Source organism: Halichoerus grypus, chromosome 2 (genome assembly GCF_964656455.1).
Source record: "Halichoerus grypus chromosome 2, mHalGry1.hap1.1, whole genome shotgun sequence".
NCBI lineage: Eukaryota > Metazoa > Chordata > Mammalia > Carnivora > Phocidae > Halichoerus > Halichoerus grypus.
In genome coordinates, this window is record NC_135713.1 from 96,543,903 (window position 1) to 96,570,794 (window position 26,892).

General features: G+C 36.9%; 1 protein-coding gene and 1 non-coding gene across 2 annotated transcripts in view; one reads left to right on the top strand and one right to left on the bottom strand.

Moving 5' to 3' along the window:
* The first annotated feature begins 659 nt into the window (after window positions 1–659).
* Window positions 660–26,892, top strand: part of ANKRD31 (ankyrin repeat domain 31) — a 143,569-nt gene continuing 117,336 nt past the window's right edge. The window contains exons 1-5 of the mRNA XM_078067181.1: window positions 660–729; window positions 812–964; window positions 13,715–13,788; window positions 19,391–19,497; window positions 23,717–23,757. Of these exons, the coding sequence (XP_077923307.1) occupies window positions 861–964; window positions 13,715–13,788; window positions 19,391–19,497; window positions 23,717–23,757 (326 nt within the window). The 5' untranslated portion in view covers window positions 660–729; window positions 812–860. The remainder of the gene's footprint in view (window positions 730–811; window positions 965–13,714; window positions 13,789–19,390; window positions 19,498–23,716; window positions 23,758–26,892) is intronic.
* LOC118531421 (U6 spliceosomal RNA) lies at window positions 26,641–26,747 on the bottom strand. Its single transcript, XR_004915170.1, has one exon. It is a non-coding gene; the product is annotated as a U6 spliceosomal RNA (small nuclear RNA).

A 26,892-nucleotide genomic window follows, 5' to 3' on the forward strand; every position in this document is an offset into this window, starting at 1 on the left:
GGAAGTTGCTAGACACTATCATTCTAAAAATTTATATAGGAAAAAAAATAAAGCATTTATTCTCCTCTATCTACACAACCTGTATTTCAAGGCAATTAAAGAGTTAATGAGGGAAAAATACAAATACAAAATACATCAGTTAGATGGGTTGATGATCTATAAACTTAGGATAAACATGTTTGTCTTGCCTACCCGAAAGGACACTCGAGGAAGGGGTGTCAAAGGAATTAAGGAGAAAGGCAGCACTTGGTGGACTGCAACAAACACTCTTCCGGTGTAAGGTAACATTCTGGCTTCAGAATGTCAGACGGACAGCGGGGGTACTGGATCGGGCAGAAGCTGACAGTTCTTTCCAGGTCTGGGTCTCACAAGTACGAGGCGCACTGCAGGTAAGGTGACCTAAGTCTCCCTCCTGCCGGTGGCGTTAGGCAGGCTCGGACTGCGGTCTTGTCTGTGGCAGCGCTCCCTTTCTGGTCCCCACAACCGCAACCCCAGTCACTCCGCCCAGCGAATGAATAGGTAAGAAAGCACGGAAAGCGGATGCGGCGGGGGGCGCCACGCCCGGGGCGGCGGGGAAACCCAGAGCGGGCGGGCGCTCCGCCAGGCACTTCCGGCCACCGGCGTCGGGGGGCGGGGCCGCACGCGGCTGAGACGTGCGGCGGGCGGCGAGGGGGCCGAGCGGGACCGCGTCTCCGACGAGGAACGTCGCTGCTGCTCTGTTCCAGGCATGTTTCCCGCGTCTCGCCTCGAATTTCATATTTCGCTCAAAGTTCCCCCCGACCCTCAGCGTGCCCTTTCTTTTCGCAGGAAGCGGGGCGTTAGAGAAGGAGAATAAACAAGGCTCCGGACGTGAGGCGAAGATGGAGGAAGGCGCCCAGGCCCCAGACTGGGACAGTGATGAAACTGTGATAGACGGGTCGGTGACGGAGAGCGACCTGGATGACGAGGAGCTGCCCTGGAGAAGGTGACCACCGTTAGCCCCAGGCCTTGGACAAGGCGCCCGCCATTGTGCTGGGTACTGGAGGTGGAGTGGCCCTCGCAGACTGAGTAGAAATTATTACCAGATGAATGTGTAATGGCAGGCGGAATTCGAGTCTTGTGAGGTAGCCAGGCGTGAGCTAAGAACTTGTAAATAAACGAAACACAATCCCCCCAGCCTCCAGTTTAGGACAAAATGAGCTTTATGGTAGATGGCTTTATGGCATCTAAAAAAAAAAAAAAACCAGAAACAAACAAAACCCTTTCCTTTTAGCCTGAGGCTAAGTCCTTTTGTACAGGCAAAAAAAGTGTTGGGTCTAGATTTCTGAAATGCATTTTTTCAGAAAATGCTGAAAAGCAACTGAAAGCTGAAAAGCAACTGGAAGCTCTGATCTAGGAGATGGTTAACATAATTTTAGGAAAAGAATGTGTGATGGGGGAACTGTTTACTACTAAATTGGAAACGAATAGTTTTATAAGAATCCAAAAAAGATGGTGGTTCAGTTCATCAAAACCTTGAACATATCTAGTTCTCTGTGCTAGATCCAGGGGAACTATAGAAGAGATGAGTCTTTGAGAAACCTACAGGCCAGGGAGGACACATAAACAGATAATTTCTTTTTCTTTTTTTTTTTTTTAAAGATTTTATTTATTTGACAGAGAGAGACACAGCGAGAGAGGGAACACAAGCAGGGGGAGTGGGAGGGGGAGAAGCAGGCTCTCCGCTGAGCAGGGAGCCTGATGCGGGGCTCGATCCCAGGACCCTGGGATCATGACCTGAGCCGAAGGCAGACGCTTAACGACTGAGCCACCCAGGCGCCCCCTTTCTTTCTTTTTTTATAGGCAGATAATTTCAATAAAATGCGATAGTCCAGGGATGGAAGTATGCTTTGGCTGGTTTAGGAGCCCAGGTAGTCCTTAGAGATTGGTACAGTTGACTTCTGAATAGAGGCTTGAAGGTGGTTTAGGAATTAGGCAAATGAAGAAGAGGTGTTCTAGGCTGAGGGAAATGCATGGGTAAAGGGGACATAGCATTGTGTTGTGTGCTGGAATGTACAAATAGTGAATTCTTACTCAAGTGAAGTGTTAAATGGTGAGGTGGGGAGTGGTGAAAGATGAGCCTGGAGAGGAAAGTAGGGTGAGGTCATGTAAGGCCTCATATATCCTGCGTGTGTCTTTTGTAAAATGTTAAGTGGAGGAGAAGCATAATCAGATTTTCATTCACTCGAGCATGCCCTAGAGCAGGGCTTTTCAAATTTTAATACCCTTGGGGCGCCTGGGTGGCTCAGTTGGTTAAGCATCTGCCTTCGGCTCAGGTCATGATCCCAGGGTCCTGGGATCGAGCCCCTCATCGGGTTCTCCCTCTCCCACTTCTGCTCCCCCTGCTTGTATTCTCTCTCTCTGTCAAATAAATAAATAAAATCTTTAAATAAATTTAATACCGTTATAAAATCACTCCAGAATCCCATTAAAATGGGGAGTTCCAATTCAGGAGTTCTGGGGTGGGATCTGAAATTCTGCAGTTCTAGCAAGGTTCCAGGTTAAAGTTGGAATTATTTAGAGCAGAGATGATGATACCCAGGTTTTTGGCTCATTTATATATACACACAGTAATATTTGCTCTTGCTGTACAGGCATCATTTCGACTAACACAGTGAGTCTTGTAACAACCATCACAGTTAAGATCCAGAATAGTTCCATCACTCCAAAAAAACCTCCCTTGTGCTGCCCCTTTGTAGTTAAGTCCTCTCACCCATTTAAATCACTATTCTTATATGTATAATGTGTCATTTTTTTTTATCTGTCTGATTTCAGTTTTCCCCCATCTTTGGTTCTCAGCAGTTTGATTACAGTATGTCTGGGCATGATTTTGTGTGTGTGTGTTTTTCCTGTTTGGGGTTCATTGAGCTTATTGAATATATAAATGTCTTATTGAATATATAAATGTCTTGTCTTTTAGCAAACTTGGGAAGTTTTCTGTCATGATTGCTTTGTATATTTTTTTCTATACCAATCTCTTTCTCCTCTTTTTAAAAAAAATTTTTTTTTAAGATTTTATTTATTTGACAGAGAGACAGAGAGAGGGAACACAAGCAGGGGGAGTGGGAGAGGGAGAAGCAGGCTTCCCGCTGAGCAGAGAGCCCAGTGTGGGGCTCGATCCCAGGACCCCGGGATCATGACCTGAGCCGAAGGCAGATGCTTAACGACTGAGCCACCCAGGCGCCCTTCTTTCTCTCTTCTTCTGGGACTTCAAATGACATGAATGTTAGACCTTTTGATACTATTTCCCAAATCCCTGAAGCTGGTTTTTTTTGTTTTTTTTTTAAAGAAAATTTTTTTCAAGATTTTATTTATTTATTTGAGAGAGAGAGAGAGAGAAACAGCATGAGAGGGGAGAGGGTCAGAGGGGGAGAATCAGGCTCCCCACTGAGCCGGGAGCCCAATGTGGGACTCAACCCCAGGACTCCGTGATCATGACCCAAGCCGAAGGCAGTCGCTTAACCAACTGAGCCACCCAGGCGCCCCCCTGAAGCTGTTTTAATTTTCTTCTCTCAGTTCTTCAGACTGTATAATTTCTGTTGCTCTATCTCTGAAGTTACTTACTCTCCTTTATCATCTCCATTCTGTTGTTGAGCCCATCCAGTGAATTTTTAATTTCAGATATTATAATTTTCTCTTCTAAAATTTCCATTGATTCTTTATAGTTTTTATATCTCTGCTGCAAACTTCAGTGTTTTCATCTATTTTATGAGTGTTTACCTTTATCTCATAGATAAGTGCTTTAAAGTCTTTGTCTTGTCATTCCAACATTTTGGTCATGGGGGTGTGGTTGGCATCTGTTAATTATCTTTTCTCTCAGGGCACCTGGGTGGCTCAGTCGTTAAGCGTCTGCCTTCTCGGCTCAGGTCATGATCTCAGGGTCCTGGGATCGAGCCCCACATTGGGCTCCCTGCCCGGCAGGAGGCCTGCTTCTCCGAACTCTCCCACTCCCCCTGCTTGTGTTCCCTCTCTGGCTATGTCTTTATCTGTCAGGTGAATAAATAAAAAATCTTTTAAAAAAAATTATCTTTTCTCTCAAGAATTCGATTTTCCTGTTCTTTGCATGTTGAGTAATTGTGGATTATATCCTATGTATTTTGAATCTTATGTTCTGGATTGTTGGTCCTGTTAAAATCCTCTACAGGGTTGATTTTTGTTTTGACAGGCAATTAGCCTAATGAGTTAGGTTCTCACTGCACGTTCTGTTTTGCCTCCTGTGGGTGGTGGTTATATCAGTCCAATTTTCAGAGCCTTTACTATGCTTTTTGAGTCTGACTCGTACCACTCAGGGGTTAATCTGGAACTTGAGCAGTAGTTAATATTGTAGTTCAGTTCTCAAAGTCTTTGTCATGTTTCTTTGAATCTGCTTTACATGTGGACAGCTCAGGGTTGAGCCTGAGACTTATGTTGAATCATATATAGAATTAGGTGATTCCCCTTTTCTGCTCTTTTTTTTTTTTTTTTTTTTTTTTCCGTGCAGGAGTCTCATGCACCCTTCCTTCCCCATACCCACATGCTGGTTCATATGACCAGAAAGATTTCTCTGGGCTTTCTTACTTCAGAGCAGTCCCTTGCAACTAAGGCCACCTCCAGGGAAAAGGGTTAAGAGAGAGAAGGAAATAAAAGAGATGCTCTCCATACTCGTGAGCATGTGGTTCCTCTAGCAAGAGAGACAGGTTCTCTCTTGGGTTTTAAGTGCCCAAATTGCCACGATTGGTAGCAGTATATTTCTGAGGCTAAAGAGAGAAAACAAATAAAACCCAGAGATTTCCCCCCCATGCTTTCTGGCATTCACAGGGATCCCTTTCCCTAGTCTTCTGGATAGAGATGGGGGTTTCTTCTGGAGTTTTTGCTGTCTGAGCCCACTGTGCAGTTTCAGGATTAGGCCAAAGCTGGAGACAAAGGACTAACAAAACAACAAAAACAAACTCTGAAATTCACCTATTACATGGTGTTTAGATTTTGACTTCAGTCCTCAATCTACCTGCTATTGTTTACTTTTCAAATTAGGTAGCTTTTAAAAAATACTCAGAGTTTTTGTGTAATGAGAGGAGAAATAGGCTTTAGATGGCTCACTCTGTCTTGGCTGGCCAATCTTTTTCTTCCCCCTTAATTCATTTAAAATGCTTCTCTGCAGTACCATACAAACATCTTTTTTTCAGACCTTATAGCTCAAGGTTAAAAACTAGTGTTCTTCTTATTGGCATGGCAATATGGCCAAATTCTGAGCATTGCTGGAGCTGAATTGGTGGGGCCATTGTTTTGTTTTTTGGTTTTTTTCATCTTCTTTGCTTGTGTGCAGTTCACTTTGGCTGTTTTTTTTATGCACAAAGTCTCAACTTTAGTATGAGGGACACAAGTTCTAGTAGAGATCCCCAAGAGGGAAAACATACAGGTTCACGTAGCTAAAAAATCCTTTTTTTTTTTTTTAAAGATTTTATTTATTTATTTGCCAGAGAGAGAGAGAGAAAGTGTGAGAGCACAAGCAGGGGGAGCGGCAGGCAGAGGGAGAAGCAAGCTCCCCGCTGAGCAGGGAGCCCGATGTGGGGCTCGATCCCAGGACCCTGGGATCGTGACCTGAGCCGAAGGCAGACGCTTAACTGACTGAGCCACCCAGGCGTCCCGTAGCTAAAAAATCCGTAAGTGTTGCAGCTATTAAGGTCTTTTTGCTGGGCGCCTGGGTGGCTCAGTGGTTAAGCGTCTGCTTTTGGCTCAGGTCATGATCCCAGGGTCCTGGGATCAAGCCCTGCATCAGGCTCACTGCTCAGTGGCGAGTCTGCTTCTCCCTATCCCACTCCCCCCGCTTGTGTTCCCTCTCTCACTGTCTCTCTCTCTGTCAAAATAAATAAAAATAAAATCTTAGGGGTGCCTGGGTGGCTCAGTCGTTAAGCGTCTGCCTTCGGCTCAGGTCATGATCACAGGGTCCTGGGATCGAGCCCCACATCGGGCTCCCTGCTCGGCAGGAAGCCTGCTTCTCCCTCACCCACTCTCCCTGCTTGTGTTCCCTCTCTCACTGTGTCTCTCTCTGTCAAATAAACAAATAAAATCTTTAAAAAAAATAAATAAATAAAATAAAATCTTAAAAAAAAAAAAAAAGGTCTTTTTGCTAAGACTGGAGAAAGGGTTTGATGACCTTTGGGATTAGGAAAGGCAGGGCTATTATAAAGAACCAGGCTGCCAGGTGTGTTAACTGTGTCTGAAAAAACACTCTTTGAGAGTCTGGATTTAGTCCTAGCCTTCCCTCAAAACCATGTCCGAAAATGCATCCAGTGTTTTTTTTTTTTAAAGATTTTATTTATTTATTTGAGAGAGAGAGAGAGCACAAGCAGGGGGAGGGGCAGAGGGAGAAGCAGACTCCCCACTGAGTAGGGAACCCACCATAGGGCTCAATCCCAGGACCCTGAGATCGTGACCTGAGCCGAAGGCAGATGCTTAACCAACTGAGCCACCCAGGCACCCTGCATCCAGTCTTTTTTTGTGGCTTGGTAGGTGTTGCTCTTCATCTTTTATAAAAATTGAAGGTGCTGAGTAGTAATATTTTGTTAGCTTGTAATTTGTTTTCTAAAAGGCATGATCCTTTTTTTCTATGTGTGCCCTGGGAAATTTTTACCAACCTTGTATTCTGTTACAGCCTCTGGTTAGGTTAACTACTCTATAACATGAAGGGATATATCTCAAATTAATCCTATTCAATAGATTAAAACAGAACCACCTTAGTTCATTGTTACATGGATTTCCGTATGTGTTCAGGTCACATGTCTTCTGAACATTATAATTGAATATAGTAAAAAGCTAATTCAACATAATTACCCTGCAAGATGAGTGTTAATTCTGTCCCTCAAGTCAGACCAACACTGTCTTCATGTGAATTGTCTAGATAGAAAAATACTTGTTACAAAGGATATACCTGGGGAAGGAGGAAAAGAAAGCAAAGTACAAGGAGACAAGGATTTAATAACCACATTAAATTGGCTAAAGAAAGCAACATTTGGGGGGCTCCTGGTAGCTCAGTCATTTAAGCGTCTGACTCATAATTTTGGCTCAGGTCATGATCTCATGGGTCGTGAGATTGAGCCCCACCTTGGGCTGCACACTCAGTGGCGAGTCTGTTTGAGATTTTCTCTCTTCCTCTGCTCCTCCCCTCAGTCATGCGTGTGTGTGTGTGTGTGTGTGTGCGCTCTTGCTCAAATAAATCTTTAGGAGGGCAGCACGTGATGTAATGAGCACTGGGTAGTATATAAGACTGATGAATCACTGACCTCTACCTCTGAAATCAATAATACATTATATGTTAGTTAATTGAATTTAAATAAAAAATAGTGGATGGAAAATAAATAAATAAAACAAAAATAAATCTTTAAAAAACAAAAGGCAACATTTTGGTCAGGGTGTATATCAAAACGGTGGCAACTCCAATGATAAAGCACAGTGGTGCCAAGTACTATGTTTAGAACTGTTAAACTGAAAGGATAATTAATTAGATTTTTTAATGAATCAAAGCCTTAGCATGATATTAGGACTGTGCTATCAAAACTTTGATAACATATAAAGTTGAAACCCCAGTTGTCCCCCAAAATTTTATTTTACTTTTAACAAAACAGTGAAAATTATTTGAAAATTTCAATCAGATTTTTGCCTGCAAGTTTTCCTTTTTTTTTTTTTTTTTTAAAGATTGTATTTATTTATTTGACAGAGAGAGACACAGTGAGAGAGGGAACATAGGCAGGGGGAGTGGGAGAGGGAGAAGCAGGCCTGATGTGGAGCCCAATCCCAGGACCCTGGGATCATGACCTGAGCCTAAGATGGATGCTTAACGACTGAACCGCCCAGGCGCCCCCCCCCCTTTTTTCTTAAAGAAATTTTCCTTTTAACCCAGCCATGTAATTTCTACTTCCTCTTCTGTTGTTAGTACTTGGTACTATCTCATTTTTCCAGTATTTCAAAATTAAATTTTATTATTAAAATACTGCATCTGTAATGAAGTGGTCAGTGACTTTTAGAGTATTAGTTATTAATGTAGTCTAGTAGTTTGACTAGAATTCACTAAGAAATTAATGTCTATTTTCAGTTAATTTATTGACTGAACATGGATAAGTAATTTTTTCTGGGCCGCACTCTTCATTTTCCTTTTAGTATTAAAAATAGCCCTGACTCCTTTCTTAAAGGAAAAAAAAAAAAACCCAAAAATTTATGTATAAGGAAATTATCTCAGAGGCATTGCAATAATGAAAAATTAAAAACAAATGTTTTGGAATTACATAATGCTTAAATAAATTATACCCTCATGCTTAAATAAATAAATCATATATCCTTATGAGGGAGTATTATCAATATTTAATGGTTTTAGGAAGAATTTTAGTGACATTGCAAATATTTAAATATAATGTTAAGTGCAAAATGTAGTTTCTAAAACTTTCTACAGATTGATCCAAATTTTGTGAAAGAATTTATGGTTCTATCATAGATAAGCCTCCATAGAAAGCTGAAAGGAAGTCCACCAAAGTCTTAATACAGGTAGAATCATAGGGGATTTCTATCTTATTATTTATACTTCTCTTTATTGCCCACATTTTCTACAGATTTTGTGAATAGGTAATATATTTACATGGTTCAGGAAAGTTTTTTTTTAAGTATAAAAAGGTATATAGTAAAAATCTCCTTCTCATCCCTATCTCCTCAGCCACTCAGTCTTCTTTTCCACAGGCAACCAATGTATTTGATTTTTTGTCCTCCCAGAGATATTTTCTAAGTTATGTATATATGTTCTCAAACATATATAAAATTGTTTATTTTGACAGAGAAGTACTCTGTCAAAGGGTTTGGGTGTTTGTAATCTTAATAATTGAATTATTTGGGTTTATCTCATAATTAGAAAGGCTTTTTTTCCTTCACAATGATAAAAGAATCCCTCCTTGGTTTCTTTTATACTTTTTGTTTCATTTTAAACATTTACATTTTGAGGGATGCCTGGGTAGCTTAGTTGTTAAGCATCTGCCTTCAGCTCAGGTCATGATCCCAGGGTCTTGGGATCGAGCCGTGCATCGGGCTCCCTGCTCGGCCGGAAGCCTGCTTCTCCCTCTCCCTCTTCCACTCCCCCTGCTTGTGTTCCCTCTCTCGCTGTCTCTCTCTCTGTCAAATTAAAAAAAAAAATTCAAAAAAAAATTTACATTTTGAGTCATGTGGGATTTTTCTGGAGTACAGTGTCAAGTATGGATCCAACTAAATTATTTTCCAGATGTCTCCTTCATTGTCCCAATATTATTTTTTTTTTTTAGAAATCCTATCTTTTTCTCTGATTTGAGGTGCCACCTTTTTAATATACTAAATTCTTATATGTATGTGAGTTTATTTAAGAGATTTTATTCTGTTCATTGGTCTGTCATTTTATGTGCTAGTTTCACATTTTAAAAACATTTTATATCCAAAAATATTTTAATGTCCTTTTGGTTATTACCTCCTTACTGTTAATTTAAAACATTTTCCTGGCTGTTCTTATTTATTTTACCACATGAACTTTAGAATCAGTTGTCCAGTTCAATAAAAAGTCTTGGTACTTTTATTGGTATAAAGTTAAATTTATAAATTTATTTATGGAAAATTAACATCATCGTGTTACTTTTTTCACTTTTTTATTAACATGCAAATTACATACAGCAGAATTCATTCTTTTTAATGTACAGTTCTGTGTGTTTTGATAAACACATACAGTTGTGTAATAACCATTACCACAATGAAGATATAGAACAGTCCCATTAGCATCCACAATTCCTTCCTGCCTTTTTTGTGTTATTTTTAGATTAAAAAAAAAAAAAAACCTCAAAAATTTTAAAAAGTAAAATAATTCTGACTTTTAGGGACATTAAGATGAATAGATTTTTTTACTTCTTTTTTTTTAAGATTTTATTTATTTGTCAGAGAGAGAGAGGGGGGAGAGAGACAGCACGAGCACAAACGGGGAGCTGCAGGCAGGAGAAGCAGGCTCTCTGCCAAGCAAGAAGCCTGATGTGGGACTCCATCCCAGGACCCTGGGATCATGACCTGAGCCGAAGGAAGACACTAAAGCAACTGAGCCACCCAGGCATCCCTAGATATTTTTACTTCTTAGAAAAATGTGCTATAGTAATGGTATTACCCATATTTGAATAATAAAATTTTCAATCCTTGGTAATGGCCAGTAGTAATTGAGCCAAAAAAGATGCTTTTTCTCCTTATAACAGGAGCCAGCATTGACTCTCACAGAGGGTGTGTTAGATTAAGGACTGGAGTCCTTTTCATTATTAGTTTTGCTGGTGCTGAGAACTATTAGGAGGTATGGGTTTTGTTGTTGTTGTTGTTATTGATGACTTATTTTTCTTAGTAACCTGTTACTTTCTTCATAATGTATGTGAAATTATATATGTGATGTATATTTGTGTTTGGGAATGGAAAACAAGGTAGTTCTGTAAATTTTCTTACTCTCTCCCCATTTTTTTTTTTTTTAAACTTCCACAATCATCTTTTACTAAGCTTTTAAAACTGAGAATAGGAGTGCCTGGCTGGCTCAGTTGGAAGTGCAACTCTTAATTTCAGGGTTGTGAGTTCAAGCCCCATGTTGGGTATAGAGATTACTTAGATGAATAAATATTTTTTAAAAAGTGTGTGAGAATCCACACAGTGGTATACTATGAATTAATAAAGAGGAAAGAAGAAAGTCTCTTTCCCCTAGACTGATCAATCTACTGGATTTATTGTTAAGAAAAAAAAAAGAAAGTAAAGAGATATATATAGAATGTTACTGCTTACCTAAGACTGGGTGACGGCATGTATACTCATATTGCTTATATTTTCAAAAACACATTGGAAGGATAAACCATACAATTTTAAAAAATGGGAAGTGAGAGAACAGATGGGTGAAAAGACAAGACGAGACAAGACTAGACTTCTCTAAATAGATCTTGTCTTATACATTTATGGTTTACATAATTATAAAACAAAATTAAACCAACATGAAAAACTTTCTAAAAAGCAAAAATAAAAAAGCAAGATTAAACAGGTGAACCTAATTATATTTTGACTTGATGGCATAATTACACCAAAAGGAACTAAGTGCCTTTTAAACATAGAATTAATCTATACATGCCAGGTAAGATATACTCCAAGGACATAAATAATTGCAAAGTAACTTCAGTAATCATACTGTTAATGATAATATTAGTATTGTGGACTCTAAATATTATATGATATCTAAATACGATATGATACCTTATTTTGGGAAGCTAGGGAAGACTAGTTGTGTTTTAGTTTGCTCAGGCTGCCATAAAAATACCACAGACTGGATGGCTTACCCAACAGAAATGCATTTTCTTATGGTTCTGGAGGCTGGAAGTCCAAGATCTAGGTGGTGGCAGGCTAGAACAATACTTGACTCATAGAGAAGAGACAAAACAAGATCAGCTTCAGTAGTAGGTATCGGCCCCCACAGCTAGCAGTCACTCTCTGCAGTTGATGCAGGCCATTGGTCTGTACACACTCCTCTTGTGCCACAGAATGACTTCCATCTTGTCCCAACAGAGGACATATGTATTAGTGGGGTTTTCCAGGTAACCTATGACACACAGAACTTTCACAGCAAAGGAGTACACACCAAGTCTGAAACTGGGAAAGGTATTCTCATTCAAGGTAATAAGTCCAGCACAGGCTGGGAGGACTCTAAATCTTGGTAAGAAAGTGTTCTAGGCCCAAGGCTGAAGGGGGGCTGAAAGACTATGCACAAGACTACCTTTCTCAATACATACTTTATTATTTCCTGTAGGAAGTACACACATGCCTCCCACCCCCAGTTAACTTGATAGATAAAACTTCTAGCTCTAATAACCAGTTTATAGGAAGTATATGGGATAGAAGAACCTGTTAAATGACATGCAGTTAGAAAATTCAAAATGTGGGAGACTGCAGGAAAAAAACAGTCCAGTTACTTCAACTATTAAATTGCAGTGGGAGGGGGGTAATTTATATATTTAAAAAGATACTTAGATATAGTAACCAAAAGCAATGTGGGCACCTTGTTTGGATCTTAATTTGAACAAAACAACTAAAAACAAATAGTTGGGGAAATGTGACAACAATCTGTTTAGTTTTCCTTTGCTGTAGAAAAGCTTAGTCCAAAACTTAGCAACTTATAACAGTAAACATTTATTATCTTGTAGTTTCTGTGGGTCAGAAATTCAGGAGTGGCTTAACTGGGTCATCAGGCTCACAGACTCAGAATGCTGCAATCGTCTCTAGTTCTAGTCTTTTTGTCGTTGTTGTTGTTGTTACAGATTTTATTTATTTGAGAGAGAACCCAAGTGGGCTGAAAGGCAGAGGGAGAAGCAGACTCCTCACTGAGCAGGGAGTCCAGTGCGGAGCTTAGGACTTCAGGATCATGACCTTAGCAGAAGGCAGACGCTTCATCGACTGAGCCACCCAGGCGCCCCTCTAGTCTTGAGAAGGATTCACTTCCTGTATAGTGCTTGTTAAGATTCAGTTCTCTCTGATGGTTGACTGGAGGCCTACCTTGGTGTCTTGCTACATGGGATTCTCCGCAGAGTGTTTCACAACATGGCAAGCTTCCTTTTTAAGGCTGAATAATACTCCATTTCATTTATGTACTGCATTTTGTTTATCTACTTCTCTGTTGATGAACGCTTGGGTTGCTTCCACCTTTTGGCTCCTGTGAATAATGCTTCTCTGAACAGGAGTGTGCAAATATCTTCAAATCCCTGCTTTCAGTTACTTTGTGTACCCAGAAATGGAATTACTAGATCAAATGGTGATTAAAGATCTCTTTTTTGATGAACAACCATACTGTTTTCCACAGTGGTTGTACCATTTTACATTCCCACCAGCAATGCACTTGTTATTTTCTGTTTTGTTTTTGTTTTTTGTTTTTGATCATAACCTAATGGATGTGATGTGGTATCTCACTGTGGTTTTGATTTGCATTTTCCTAATATTTAGTAGTGTTGAGCATCTTTTTGTGTTCTTGTTAGCCATTTGTACATCTTCTTTGGATAAATTTCTTTTCAAGTCCTTTGCCTATTTTTGAATTCTGTAGGGTTTTTTTTTTTTTTTAACAGAACAGATAAACACTTAAGTCTGCCTACTAGCATACTCACCATGGTGTATCATTGCTGTTTTTTAGTTTTGTATTTGTCACTGGATTTGAAGCTTCTTGAGGGCATGGACTGTGTGTCTTCTCTCTTTGTTACCTTGGTGCTGCTTAGAACATAGTAAGAAGTGAATCCAAAATCTGAAGGAATTCTGTCATTTTGTATTCTGAAAATACACACTCAGATTCAGTCCTTAGATTTTAATCTCAAATTCTCTGTGGTATAGACAAATGTGAAGGAGAAAACCTACCAGCACTGTTCCCTCAAATCATCTCATTTCATCTCTGTTCAGAAACTATATTGATATTCATTCCTTACTCCCAAGTATTCAGAAATAACACGGTATTATAAAAATAAACTTGACCATATAAGTAAGTCTTTATATTTCATCTTATATAAATTTTTAATTAAAGGGTACACATCTGAAAAAATATTTTGGTATAGATATTAATAGTGTGGTGTAACTAAGAATTTTAGCAAGTTTAGATGTAATAAAAAATTGTGGTTAAATTGTTAGTCTATGTTTAGGAAACATAATCTGTATCTTCTGTTTTGGTATTTGAAAGGTTGCTCTTTGATCAAGACACATCTCTTAGATCTGAATTCAGTCTCCATCCTGGTATAAGTGAAATGTACAAAGGTGAGAAATAATTTTTTTTCACTAAGTAGTCCCTTTAATTTGCCAAGTGTTATTATTCTATCAGCTTCTCCTTTTATGGTTAGTTTTGTTTTTAACTTTACACAGAATTAGTTTCTTATACTCATCTGTAATAGACCCTAAGGTCTACTAAGGTCTATTACTATAAGGATAGCAAAGGGAATGATAACTTCTGGAAGATGTTTATGACTCCTAGAGAGGCCGTCAGAGATATGCAAGTGACACCCAGATAGTTCTTCCCCTTTACAAAAATTTCCAGCTTCACCCTAGAACTTGTTTATTTGCAAAAGTGAATAGTACTTTCTAATACCAGTCTGATTATTTCAGAATGAAATACCAAATATCCTTGGTATATTTATATATATTTAATTTTTAATTTTTTTTATTTTTTATTTTTTTTACTAAATTTATTTTATTTTATTTTTTTTTAAAGATTTTATTTATTCATTTGACAGAGAGAGACACAGCAAGAGGGGGAACACAAGCAGGGGAGTGGGAGAGGGAGAAGCAGGCTCCCCGCTGAGCAGGGAGCCCGATATGGGGCTCGATCCCAGAACGCTGAGATCATGACCTGAGCTGAAGGCAGATGCTTAATCAACTGAGCCACCCAGGTGCCCCTATATTTAATTTTTTAAACTTGAGTATAGTTGATGCATGATGTTACATTAGTTTCAGGTGTACATCATAGTGATTTAATTTTATGGGTTATGCTAGGCTCACCACGGTTTTAGTACCATCTGTCACATACAGTGTTACTACAATATTATTGACTATATTCCCTATGCTATGCTTTTATTACTGTGACTTATTTATTCCATAGCTGGAAACCTGTATCTTCCACTCCCTTTCACTCATTTTGTCCATTTTCCCAACCCCTGTCTCCTCTGGCAACCATCCGTTTGTTCTCTGTATTTCTAGGTCTGGTTCAGCTTTTTTTTTGTGTGTGTATTCGTTTGTTCTGTTTTTTAGATTCCCTGTATGAGTGAAATCATATGGTATTTGTCTTTCTTAGTCTGGCTTATTATACACTAATAACAAAGTAGCAGAAAGAGAAATTGAGAAAATAATCCCATTCATAATTGCAGCAAAAAGAATAAAACACCTACGAGTAAACTTAACCAAGGAGGTGAAAGACCTATATTGTGGAAACTATGAAATACTGATGAAAGAAATTGGAGATGACACAAATAGAAAGATATTCTATGATCATGGATTGGAAGAATTAATATTGTTAAAATGTCCATGTCACCCAAAGCAATTTACAGAGTCAATGAATGCTTATTGAAATACCAACAACAACATTTTTTACAGAACTAGAACAAATGCTAATATGTATAGAGCCACAAAAGAGTCTGAATAGCCAAAGCAGTCTTGAGAAAGAACAACAAAGCTGGAAGTGTCACAATCCCAGATTTCAAGGTATACTACAAAGCTGTAGTAATCAAAACAGTATAGTATTGGCACAAAAGATTGATGGAACAGAATAGAGAACCCAGAAATAAACCCATACTTTTAGGGTCAATTAATCTATGACAAATTAGGCAAGAATGTGCAATGGGAAAAATACAGTCTTTTCAAAAATGGTGCTGGGAAACTGGACAGCTACAAGCAAAAGAATGAAACTGGACTAATTTCTTACACCATACACAAAAATAAACTCAAATGGATTAAAGACTTAATTGTAAGACCTGAAACCATAAAAACCCTAGAAGAGAACACAGGCAGTAATTTTTCTGACATCGGCCCTAGCAGCATTTTTCTAGCTAGTTATGTCTCCAAAAACAAGGGAAACAAAAGCAAAAATAAGCTATTGGAACTACATCAAAATAAACTTTCCTGCAGTAAAGGAAATCATCAACATAATGAAAGGCAACCTACTTAATGGGAGAAGAGATTTGCAAATGATATATCTGATAAGGGGTTAATTTCTAAAATGTATACGACTTATACAACTCGATACCTAAAAAACAATCTAAGTAAAAAATGGGCAGAGGACCCGAATAGACATTTGTTTTAAAGAAGCCATACAGATGGCCAACAGATATATGAAAAGATGCTCAATATCACTAACCGTCAGGGAAATGCAAATCAAAATCACAAAGCGTTACCACCTTAGACCTGTCAGAATGGCTAAAATCAAAAAGACAAGAAATAACAAGTGTTGGTGAGGATATAGAGAAAAAGGAACCCTTGTGCCCTGATGGTGGTAATGTAAATTGGTACAACTGCAATAGAAGACAGTGTGGAGGTTCCTCAAAAAATTAAAAATAGTAATAACATATCCAGTAATTTCACTACTGGGTATTTACCCAAAGAAAATAAAAACACTATCAAAAAAATATGTGCACTCTTATGCTTATTGCAGCATTATTTACAGTAGCAGGATATGGAAGTAACCTAAGTGTTCATTGATAGACAAATGGATAAAGAAGATGAGCTGTGTATATATAGTGGAATAGTACACAGCCATGAAAAAGATGAGATCATGCCGTTTGTGACAACATGGATGGACCGAGAGGGTATTATGCTCAATGAAAGAAGTCAGACTGAAAAAGGCAAATACCATATGATTTCACTGATATGTGGTATGTATATTTTTTGAAAGTACCTTTTACCTACCAATTTTTTCTACTTCCTGAGTCCACTTCTAGGTCAGTTTAAATGCTTCTAGAAAAATGTATCACTGATCATCACTGTTCAAAAAGATAAATTTTGCAGTAGCTGTTTAAGGGGTACATTATTTCCTTTTATGCTTCCTTCTTGTGAGCCATTTTTTATTTTCAAGGATGTCTGAAAATAGGTATGGGAAAAAAGAAAAATTTCCTAAACGCCACAAAGATCTTTTATATATAGTTCACAGAGTCTTTTCACTGTACATCATCTTACTTGGTACTCCAAAGGCAAGTTGCAGTTTCATCTTGGAGGGATTTTTCCTACATGTAGTTGGAAGAGGCAATGTGTAATAGTAGTCTCCAGAACCTGCTCTTATGTTATATAAAGTACCACTAGGAAGAAGTTAGAGGTATGTTTTAGTATTCCAACCAAGTTTTTTCTTTGCTTTCCTTCTTCTTTTTCTTTCCTTTTCCAAATTGATAGACTTTTATTACTTTTGCTAATTATTAAATGAATAAAAATTTTCTAAATACAAAATTATATAATGTAGAAAGTGTAAAGTCCCACCCCTTACTCTTCCCTATAATTCTACTCCCAACAATTGCCAGTGTTTAGTATTTGTATATTTTTCTAGACTTTTGTATGCCAATATGAATATCTTTTTTCATAATTGGTATTATGTTAAATATATTGATCTTCCTCAACCTTTTAAATTGCTACATGTTATTCTGTATGAATGTACCCTTATTTAATGAATTGATAATATTTTTGGTATTTCTCAATACTGTAATAAATGTGAATATTCTAATATTTACACCTTTGCCTGCTTTTCTGATTATTTCCTTAGTATAACTAGCTAAAATTAGATTTGTTTTTAAAGGATGGGCACATGTCAGATCTTGACACATATTACCCCTAAAAAAGATGGCTTTTTCCTTTAGATCCAACAAAGGATATATTCAGTCTTTGCCAAACTACTAAATAAAAAGTATCTGATTATTTTAATTTGCATTTTTGAAGAATACCAAGGTTAGACATATTTTAATATTGAGTATTCATAGTTTTTGTGTATCTGAATTGCCTTATTTGTCTCCTAAATTATTCTCATTTTATTATTGATTTATAAGACCATTTTATATATTAAAGATAATAAAACTTTGTCATATATATGTTGCAATAGTTTCACTCAGTTCCCTAGTTAACTTTTGATGTTATTCATGATATATTTTGTATGCAGAAATTTTAAGGTTTTTTAAAATTTTACTTATTTTTATTTTTTAAAGATTTTATTTATTTATTTGTCAGAGAGAGAGCACAAGCAGGGGCAGCGGCAGGCAGAGCAGGCCGAGCAGGCAGAGGGAGAAGCAGACTCCCTGCTGAGCAAGGAGCCCAATGTGGGACTTGATCCCAGGACCCTGGGATCATGACCTGAGCTGAAGGCAGGCACTTAACCGACTGAGCCACCCAGGCGTCCCTAAGTTTTTTTTTTTTAAGATTTTATTTGAGAGAGAAAGAGCGAGCATGAGCGGGTGGGGGGTGTGATGGCATGGGGGAAAGGGCAGAGGGAGAGGGAGAAGCAGACTCCCTGCTGGGCAGGGAGCCCGATGCGGGGCTCGATCCCTGGACCCTGAGATTGTGACCTGAGCTGAAGGCAGATGCTTAACCGACTAAGCCACCCAGGTGCCCTTAAGTTTTTACATAGTAAAACCTGTCAGTCTTGTCTTCTGGGGTTTCTTGGTTTTTTCAAACTTGGAAATATTTTATCTACCACAAGACCATAAAGGTTTTTCTTTTACCTTTAGTTATCTTTGTTATATTTATTCATCTCGTTGTCACTGTTTAAAATACCATCATTGGGGCGCCTGGGTGGCTCAGTCGTTGAGCGTCTGCCTTTGGCTCAGGTCATGATCCCAGGGTCCTGGGATCGAGCCCCGCATTGGGCTCCCTGCTAGGCAGGAAGCCTGCTTCTCCCTCTCCCGCTCCCCCTGCTTGTGTTCCCTCTCTCGCTGTGTCTCTCTCTGTCAAATAAATAAATAAAATAAAATAAAATAAAATAAAATAAAATAAAATAAATAAAATACCATTATTATTTTATATTAACTTCCCAGATATATATAGGTCTGTTTTCTACTTCTTGTTTTGTTTCATTGTTCTATTTAACTATATTTAGTAATGTACCATCACTACGTTATTTTATCAGCCTTAGCTTTTAGTACATTTCTTTATCTGGTAGGGAAGATATCCTCCTACACAAAGTAACTGGCTATAGCATTCATTCTGAGCTCCTTTGGAACAAATAGCAATCTCTGTGAAGTAGGAGAGTACCCATTGCCATCTTCCAGTGTACCCTCTTTCATCTTTGGTTGGTGGGATTTGCTCTGAGCTGGGTGGTTTTCTGAGATTCTCATGGAAGAAATCCATATAGTTATTTCTGAAGGAGCCGCTCCTTTTCCCATGTAGAGTGACATAGTGTTTACCAATGTTTGGTTTCCCTTTAATCCATTATCATCTTCTGACCTATAGTGGGTATATTTCCTTTTTTCTCATTGCTGCTTCAGATTTGCTTTTAAAAAAACGAATTTCAAAAAACAACAACTAATTTCTTTGGATTCTTCTTAGGAACCAGGAAGGGAAGAAAAGTTAAAATATGAGCTCACTTTCCCATCTTAAAAATACAAACTCTGTTTTTGGATTATATACTAGCATTATGAGTTTTTATTTTTATTTTTTTTATTTTTTAAAGATTTTATTTATTTATTATAACATATATATTATATTAAGTTATTATATATATATTAAGTTATATATATATATATAACTTACAAACTTTGATATATAAAAGTGGCAGTTAGGAAATTATAATTTACAAAATAATTTTTAATGACATTTGTAATTTCTATAAAATCATAGAGTCCTTGTCAAAGCAGAGCAATAAAACTTGCAAGTGATTTATGATTATATTTCATTCTAGGCACACCTTCTCCTGAGATTCAACTTGCGTTCAAATTCAGAGAGGATCCACAAGAGCAAAAGAGTAAAAATAAGATAATGCCTCTTAGTGAGAATGCAGTCTTACAGGTATGTAGCATATTGATTAAATACATACTTATTAAAAATTGGAAATGCTGTTTCAAAGAGCGGTAAATTACTAATGATTAATTCTTTTTGTATATTATTTTCCTTCTTTCTTCTCTTACTCAGTTTTTACCCTTTCTTAGCTAGTCATTCTGTTTCTTCTTTGCAACTTTGGTGAAAGGCAGTTTTAGAAGGGGGTGTTTAAAATATTTCATTTCTTCCTCTCTTTCCTTTTCTCTCTTTCAGGTAGAGATGTGGAAGTGAGAGAAACAGAAGGTTAAAATAGAATATAATAATTATGATTTTCATCTCCATTGTATGTCAGAGATCACTTTAAATTTGTGAAGAAGATGTTAGTCTGCATGGTATAATTTGAGATATGGGCTACTGAAAGTCCCTTCTATTATCTTATGTGTGTGTGAGTGCATGTGTATGTATACACACTTACATACACAAATTTTTATTTGTTTCTTTTTAATGCAGTCACCCTGGGGAAAGATTAGGGGTGATTTAGTTAACACCTGTGGCATAAATAAGTCAGCTAACCAGAGATACCTACCAAGTCTTAAGGAAGGAAGGGATGATAGATATATTTTTTTCCTCTGAGGATAAAAAGTAACATTCCAGTGTGTTCATGTTTTAATTTTCTTCAGAAAAATACCAAGAGGTGGAATTACTGGATTGTATGGTACTTCTATTTTTAATTTTTTTAGTAACCTCCACACTGTTTTCCATTGTGGCTACACCATTTTACATTCCCACCGACAGTGCATGACAGTTCTCTTTTCTCCATATCCTTGCCAACATTGGTTGTTTCTTGTCTTTTTGGTTTCAGCCATTTTGACAGGTGTGAAGAGATATCTCGTTGTGATTGTGATTTGCATTTCCCTGATGGTTAGTGATGTGTATCTTTTCATGTGTCTTCTGGTCACCTGTTTGTCTTCTTTAAAAAAAATGTCTGTTTGGGTCCTCTGCCCACTTTTTAATTGTACTGTTTAGTTTAGGTTTTTTTGTTGTTTTTTGCTGTTGAGTTGTATGAGTTCTTTATCTATTCTGGATGTTAACCTCTTATCAAATATATCCTTTGCAAATATCCTCTCTCATTCTATAGGTTGCCTTTCATTATTCTAATGGTTTCCTTCACTGCATAAAAGCTTTTTATTTTATTTTATTTATTTTTTAGAGAGAGAGTGAGGGGGCGGGGCGGGGAGAAGAGGGAGAGGGACAGAGAAAATCCCAAGCAGGCTTCTTACTCAGTGAGGAGCCTGACACAGGGCTCAATCCCACAATCCTGAGACCATGACCTGAGCTGAAACCAAGAGACAGATGCTTAGCCAACTGAGCCACCCAGGTGCCCCATGATTTCAGTCTTTTAAATCAAGAGTTGTTTTGTGGCCTAACATATGATCTATCCTGGGGAATATTTTATGTGCACTTGAGAAGAATATGTATTCTGTTTTGGGATGGAATATTCTGTATATATCTGTTAGGTCCATCTGTTCTAAGCCATTGTTGGTGTCATTTAAAGCCATTGTTTCCTTGTTGATTTCTTTCCGGAAGATGTATCCATCGATGTAAGTGGGGTGTTAAAGTCTCCTAGTTTTATTGTATACTGTCAATTTGAGAGAAAAGTATTTTAAACAGATGTTATCAGTAACTGATGAATAAATAAAACACTTAATACCGGGAATGTTTATTCTGCTATACTGAATGTGAGGATAGTTTGTGTGAGTATCTGGTGCTTCCTGGCAAGCCAGGGTTGGTTAGGCTGATTTGACTGTCTAGACTTTTTCCACTCCACTCCCAGTGATCCACGATTCAGTTGAAGAGAATGGTTTCAGATATTTTTGGTTGAGGATGTATAAATAGATTTGCCTCTTTTCCAGATCCTCCAAATTAGCACAATTAATTTAAACTCTTTTTCACCTCCTACACCCTACCCCCAACAGATGAAATAAAACAAAACCTGTACAGCTTAAGGGACCATCAAAATATAGGGGTGGTAAGGGCAGAAAAAAAATGACAGACACATGAATCAAAAGGAAAGATAGCAATTTGGATCCCTTAGGAAAGAGTTGATTGAAATGTGTCCTTGCATTTTGTTAATTAACAAATGACCAACTCCAGCCCCCATTATATTCAGAGGCATTAGCTCTTAAGTGTTATTTTTGCCTATGGAGGAGGGGAAAGAAAAAAATGGCTGTCAGGAGCAAACTTCCTTTTTACTTCCTCTCTTATTTTTTGCATTTTCCTTATGTAGGTAGGGTCAAGTCACTGATCTATAGTAAGGGAAATAAACTGGGTATTACAGGTATTTGGATGAATTATTTTGTGAAGATGCAGAAATATCTAGTAAGCATATAAGTATACTCTATTTAGTTAATACCTGGGAGTGTCTAGGTTTACTTCTTGTCTCTGGGCCTCTGAGCTTTGTAAGGTCTGCTTGGGAAGTATATGTATGTGGAACCAATGTGATAACCTTGAAGTATGTAAAGATTCATTATCAGTAAATAACAGTGAATGTTCATTGGAGAAGATTGAAATTCTCACAGTAATTTGTGTTTTCCTGTTATTATAGCTTTTCATTGATTGAACAATGCTTGGAAATTCATGCTAAAGGCTTTATTTTCAGAAAGCTTTGTTACTGATCATAGAAACATAGAAGGCCCTCCAAGAGAGATCTTTTTCTAAAGATCCACTTTGATGGTAACAAGATATTAAATGTAAGGATTCCTTTTAAAGTGATGAAAGCCAGTATGCTGTAAAACTTAAAATGAAGTCATTTTATCCGTGCATTTTATCTTTTTTTTGAAAGGGAAACAACTTCAGATTTTCTGGCATGACTTGAGAATTAGGCAAAAGTCATTTAGCACTTAACATTGTAATGCAGAGGTTGTATGATTTTTGGCCCTCAAGAGAAATATTAGAACTGAGAACCTGACAAGAATGGCTTATCAGAACCATTATGGATTTATGGAAAGAAATTAAGGAAAAAACTAAACACAAGAGCTAAAACTCCTTGAGGAAAACATTGGGAAAAAGTATTGCAACATTGGATTTGGCAATGATTTCTTGGACATGAAAGCCCGGCAACAAAAGAAAAAATAAATAAAGCTAGACTCATGAAAATTAAAAACCTTTGTGCATTAAAGGACACTATCAACAGATGAAAAGGCAACCCAAGGAATGGGAGTAAGTCATGTATCTCATAAGGGATTGCTACCCAGAATATATAAAGACTGTTAAAACTGAGCAACAAAAAAACCAAACAAACTGATTTAAAAATGGACAAAGGGCATGAACAGACATTTCACCAAAGAAGATAGACTAGTGGCCAATAAGCACATGAAAATATGTTCACCATCATTAATCAATAGGGAAATGCACTTCAAAACCACCCTGAGATCCCACCTTACACTCATTATGATAGCTGTTATCAAAAAACCCCAAAATAACCAGTGTTAGTGAGGATGTAGGAAAATTGGAATTCTTTCTCATTGCTGGTAGGAAATGTAGAATGGTGCCACTGCTGTGGAAAATGGTATGGTGATTCCTCCAAAATTAAACATTTTATCATATGATCCAGAAACTCCACTTCTGGGTTTATACCCAAAATAAGTGAAAGCAGGGACTCAAAAATATATTTATACATCCATGTTCATTGAACCGTTATTCACAATAGCCAAAAGGTGATAGGAAACCAAGCATCTACCAACAGATGAGTGGATAAACAAAATGTGTTACATACAATGTAATTAGAAAGGGAGGAAACAACATGGGGGTGAACCTTAAAGACCTCATGCTAAGTGAAATAAGTTCAGACACAAAAGGACAAATGTTGTATGGTTCCTTTTATATTAGGTACTTAGAGTAGTCACAGTAGAGACTGAGTAGTAGAAAGAAAGGAGCAGGGTAGGTACCAGGGATTAGGAGAGGGGTGAATGGGGAGTTAGTGCTTAGTAGGTGTGAGTTACAGTTGGAAAAGATGAAAAAGTACTCTAGATGGATGCGGGTGATGGTTGTACAACAGTGTGCACAAAATGCCACAGCACTGTATGTGTAAAAATGGTTAAAATGGTGAATTTTATATTATATATATTTTACCACAGCAGAGAAGATGCTAAGAAAGAATAACACAAGAATTATTTTAAATGTTAAATTTTTAATTGTTGCATTGTATTAGCATTTATCAGTTAAAAGAAAACTACCTTTTTCCCCCTAGCAACCTCAAGATGAAATGGAACAAAATGAAGCTCTGTTCCAGTAGGTATACTAATTTTTGGCTTTATTAAATTGTAGTGGTTTTTTTGTTTTGTAATTTTGCACTCTAAAGTGAGTCTTCATTGTCTTAAGAGTTTTAGAATTATTGTGTATTTTTTAATAATTGCCCCTTTAGCAGCATAAATGTTATTTTTAAACATTCTAGATAAGCTTCATTTCATGAGAAAGATTGGTTCAGATTGAGTTGATTCTCTATTAATATTATTTAAAAAGAAAATTTATAGCATAGCATGAAGGAAGGATTTGTAGACTTTATTGAAATTAGACTTTATAGGACTATTATACTTTAAAAAACTTTATCCTTTCAGTTCTTTTGAAACCGTGGTTCTCAAAATATGGTCTGTGGACCCCTTGGGAGTCCTTGAGACTTTCCAGACGGTCTTTGAGGTCAAAACTATTTTCATAATAATACTAATACATTATTTGCCTATTTCTTAGTACTGACATTTGCACATAGAGTGCTAAAGAAAATGGTAAGTAAAATGCTGAAGCCTTAGTAGGAATCAGGGCAGTGGCACCAGATAGTACTAGTAGTTGCTGTATTTTTCAATGCCATGAACTAGCAGTTAAAAAAGAAAAGGAAGGAAAAAAAGCTAGCTTCACTTAATGCATTTGATGAAGCAGAAAACTTCTTGTTTTATTAAATTTCTACTCTTGAATATGTATCTCTTTGATATGCTGTGTGATGATGGAGGAAGTATGCCTAAGTACTTCTGTGCATACTGAAGTGTGGTCGTTGTCTTGAGAGCACTTGTGTGACTTGTTTGAGTTGTAAACATTGTAAGAAAATTAGCTCACTTTTTCTTTTAACTTGAAAGAATAATTGACAGACAAAATAACATTCACACTTGGGTATATGGCAGACATTTTCTTGAAAATCAATGAAGTAATAAGCCAGTCACTTCAAGGAAAACAGCTGATGGTATTTGTTGCCAATGAAAAAATTCAAGCTTTCATGTGAAAATCAGTGTAGGAAAACTTGTTTTTACCACCTTGACTTTGATGGCTTGCCAGTACTTAAAATTTTCCAGTGAGATCAGTGGTAATATTTACAAAGGTGATCTTTTTGATGTTTAACAGTGTTATCAGTATAAGGAAGATTTGCATAATTCGGTGAATCAGTATTTTCTAAAAGACAAATGCACAATGTCACAATCACACACAGGTGAAAGATTCATTCAAAGTACAAGGTAGACCAATGGGTCATAGTGCGACAGAATACAGAAAGTTCATTGGTGTTGTTTCAATTTTTACATTTCCAGTAACCTTTAAAGAAGTTATTCCTTTTAGAGTTTTGGTATGATATTTGCTTTGGTGTGATACTATAGTTATCCAAAAAGGCTACTAAAATACTCCTTCCTTTTCCAACTGTATATCTGTGAGAGGCCAGATTTTTGTTATAAATAAAACAAAGTATGGCAAAAGATTGAATGCAGTAGCAGATATGAGATGACAGCTGTCTTCTATGAAGCCATATATTTTTTAAAAATGTGAAACAGTGCCATTCTTTTCACTGATTTTTTTTCATTTTGTAAAATATAATAAATTTTCATAAAAATATATTTACATGTTAATGGATTATTACTGTTATTTTTATTTATTTAACTTTAAGTTTTTTATGTTAATTCCAGTATAGTTAATATACAGTTATATTAGTTTCAGATATATAATGTAGTGATTCAGTAATTCTGTATATTATTCAGTGCTCATCATGATAAGTGTTCTTTTACTGTTCTTTTTAAATTAATGATTATTTAAAATTTTTCCTATTTTAACTTCTAGTATGTAAGTGTAATTAAGTATATGTCACATAAATAAAAACTTTGGGTTCCTCAATAATTTTTAAGAGTGTAAAGGAGACCAAAGATCAAAAAGTTTGAGAACCACTGTGTTTAAATAACGCTATTACTGAAGAGATCAGCACTATAAGTTCATCTACAGAAATGGGGGAAACAAGAAAACTAGGGAAGACAAACACAGTATACATAATCTCAGTGCCCAGAGAGAACCATTGTTAGCATTTTCGTACATTTTATTTTAGGCTTTATATATAGCTTTATTTATGTTTTCTATGAAATTAAATCATTCTGCAGATAGTTTTTTGTGTCCTATTTTAAAATCTTAAGTAATAATTTATCATAATTATTTTCTCATGTCATATTTTTAAAAACATGAATTTTAATGGCCTCACAATATTTCACTGTATAACTTGACTGTACTATAATGCATTTAATTATTCCTCTACTGTTAGATGTGTACATTGTTTGCTGTCTTGCCTAATATAAATAACTATTTTTTAACAATTTTGTTAAGAGTTTGCTCTATTTTCAGACTTATGTCTTAAATTCTCTTGTAATTAAGGGGGAAAATTCTGTTGTTGACTCAAAGTATGATTCAGTTTTGTTTTAAATCAGCTCGTTCTTCTCAAAGAATTGCATTTTAGGGAAAAAATCAGCATTCTTTTCTATTTGCCTCATAGAAATTATTATATATATATAAATATATATATATATATATATATATATATGAGCAGTTTCATTTCCATTTTCAAGGTAGCTTATATTGATCACTTCTGGGTTTTTTTTTTTATTAACATATAATGTATTATTTGTTTCAGGGGTACAGGTCTGTGATTCATCAGTCTTACACAATTCACAGCGCTCACCACAACATACCCTCCCCAGTGTTCATCACCCAGCCACCCTATCCCTTCCCCTTCCACCCCCCTCCACTCCAGCAACCCTGTTTGTTTCCTGAGATTGAGAGTCTCTTATGGTTTGTCTCCCTCTCTGGTTTCATCTTGCTTCATTTTTCCCTCCCTTCCCCTATGATCCTCTGTCTTGTTTCTCAAATTTCTCGTATCAGAAAAATATGGAACGCTTCATGAATTTGCGTGTCATCCTTGCACAGGGGCCATGCTAATCTTCTCTGTATCGTTCCAGTTTTAGTATATGTGCTGCCGGAGCGAGCACGATCACTTCTGTTTTTAGACAGGAGAGAGTGTTCAATTTATTATTCTTGCTTAGGCTTCAAGTAGCTATACCTGGTATATAAAAACTGCTCTTAAAACAGCTGAAACAAGAGGCTTTTTTTTTTTAAGGGAGATATCTTGATTGC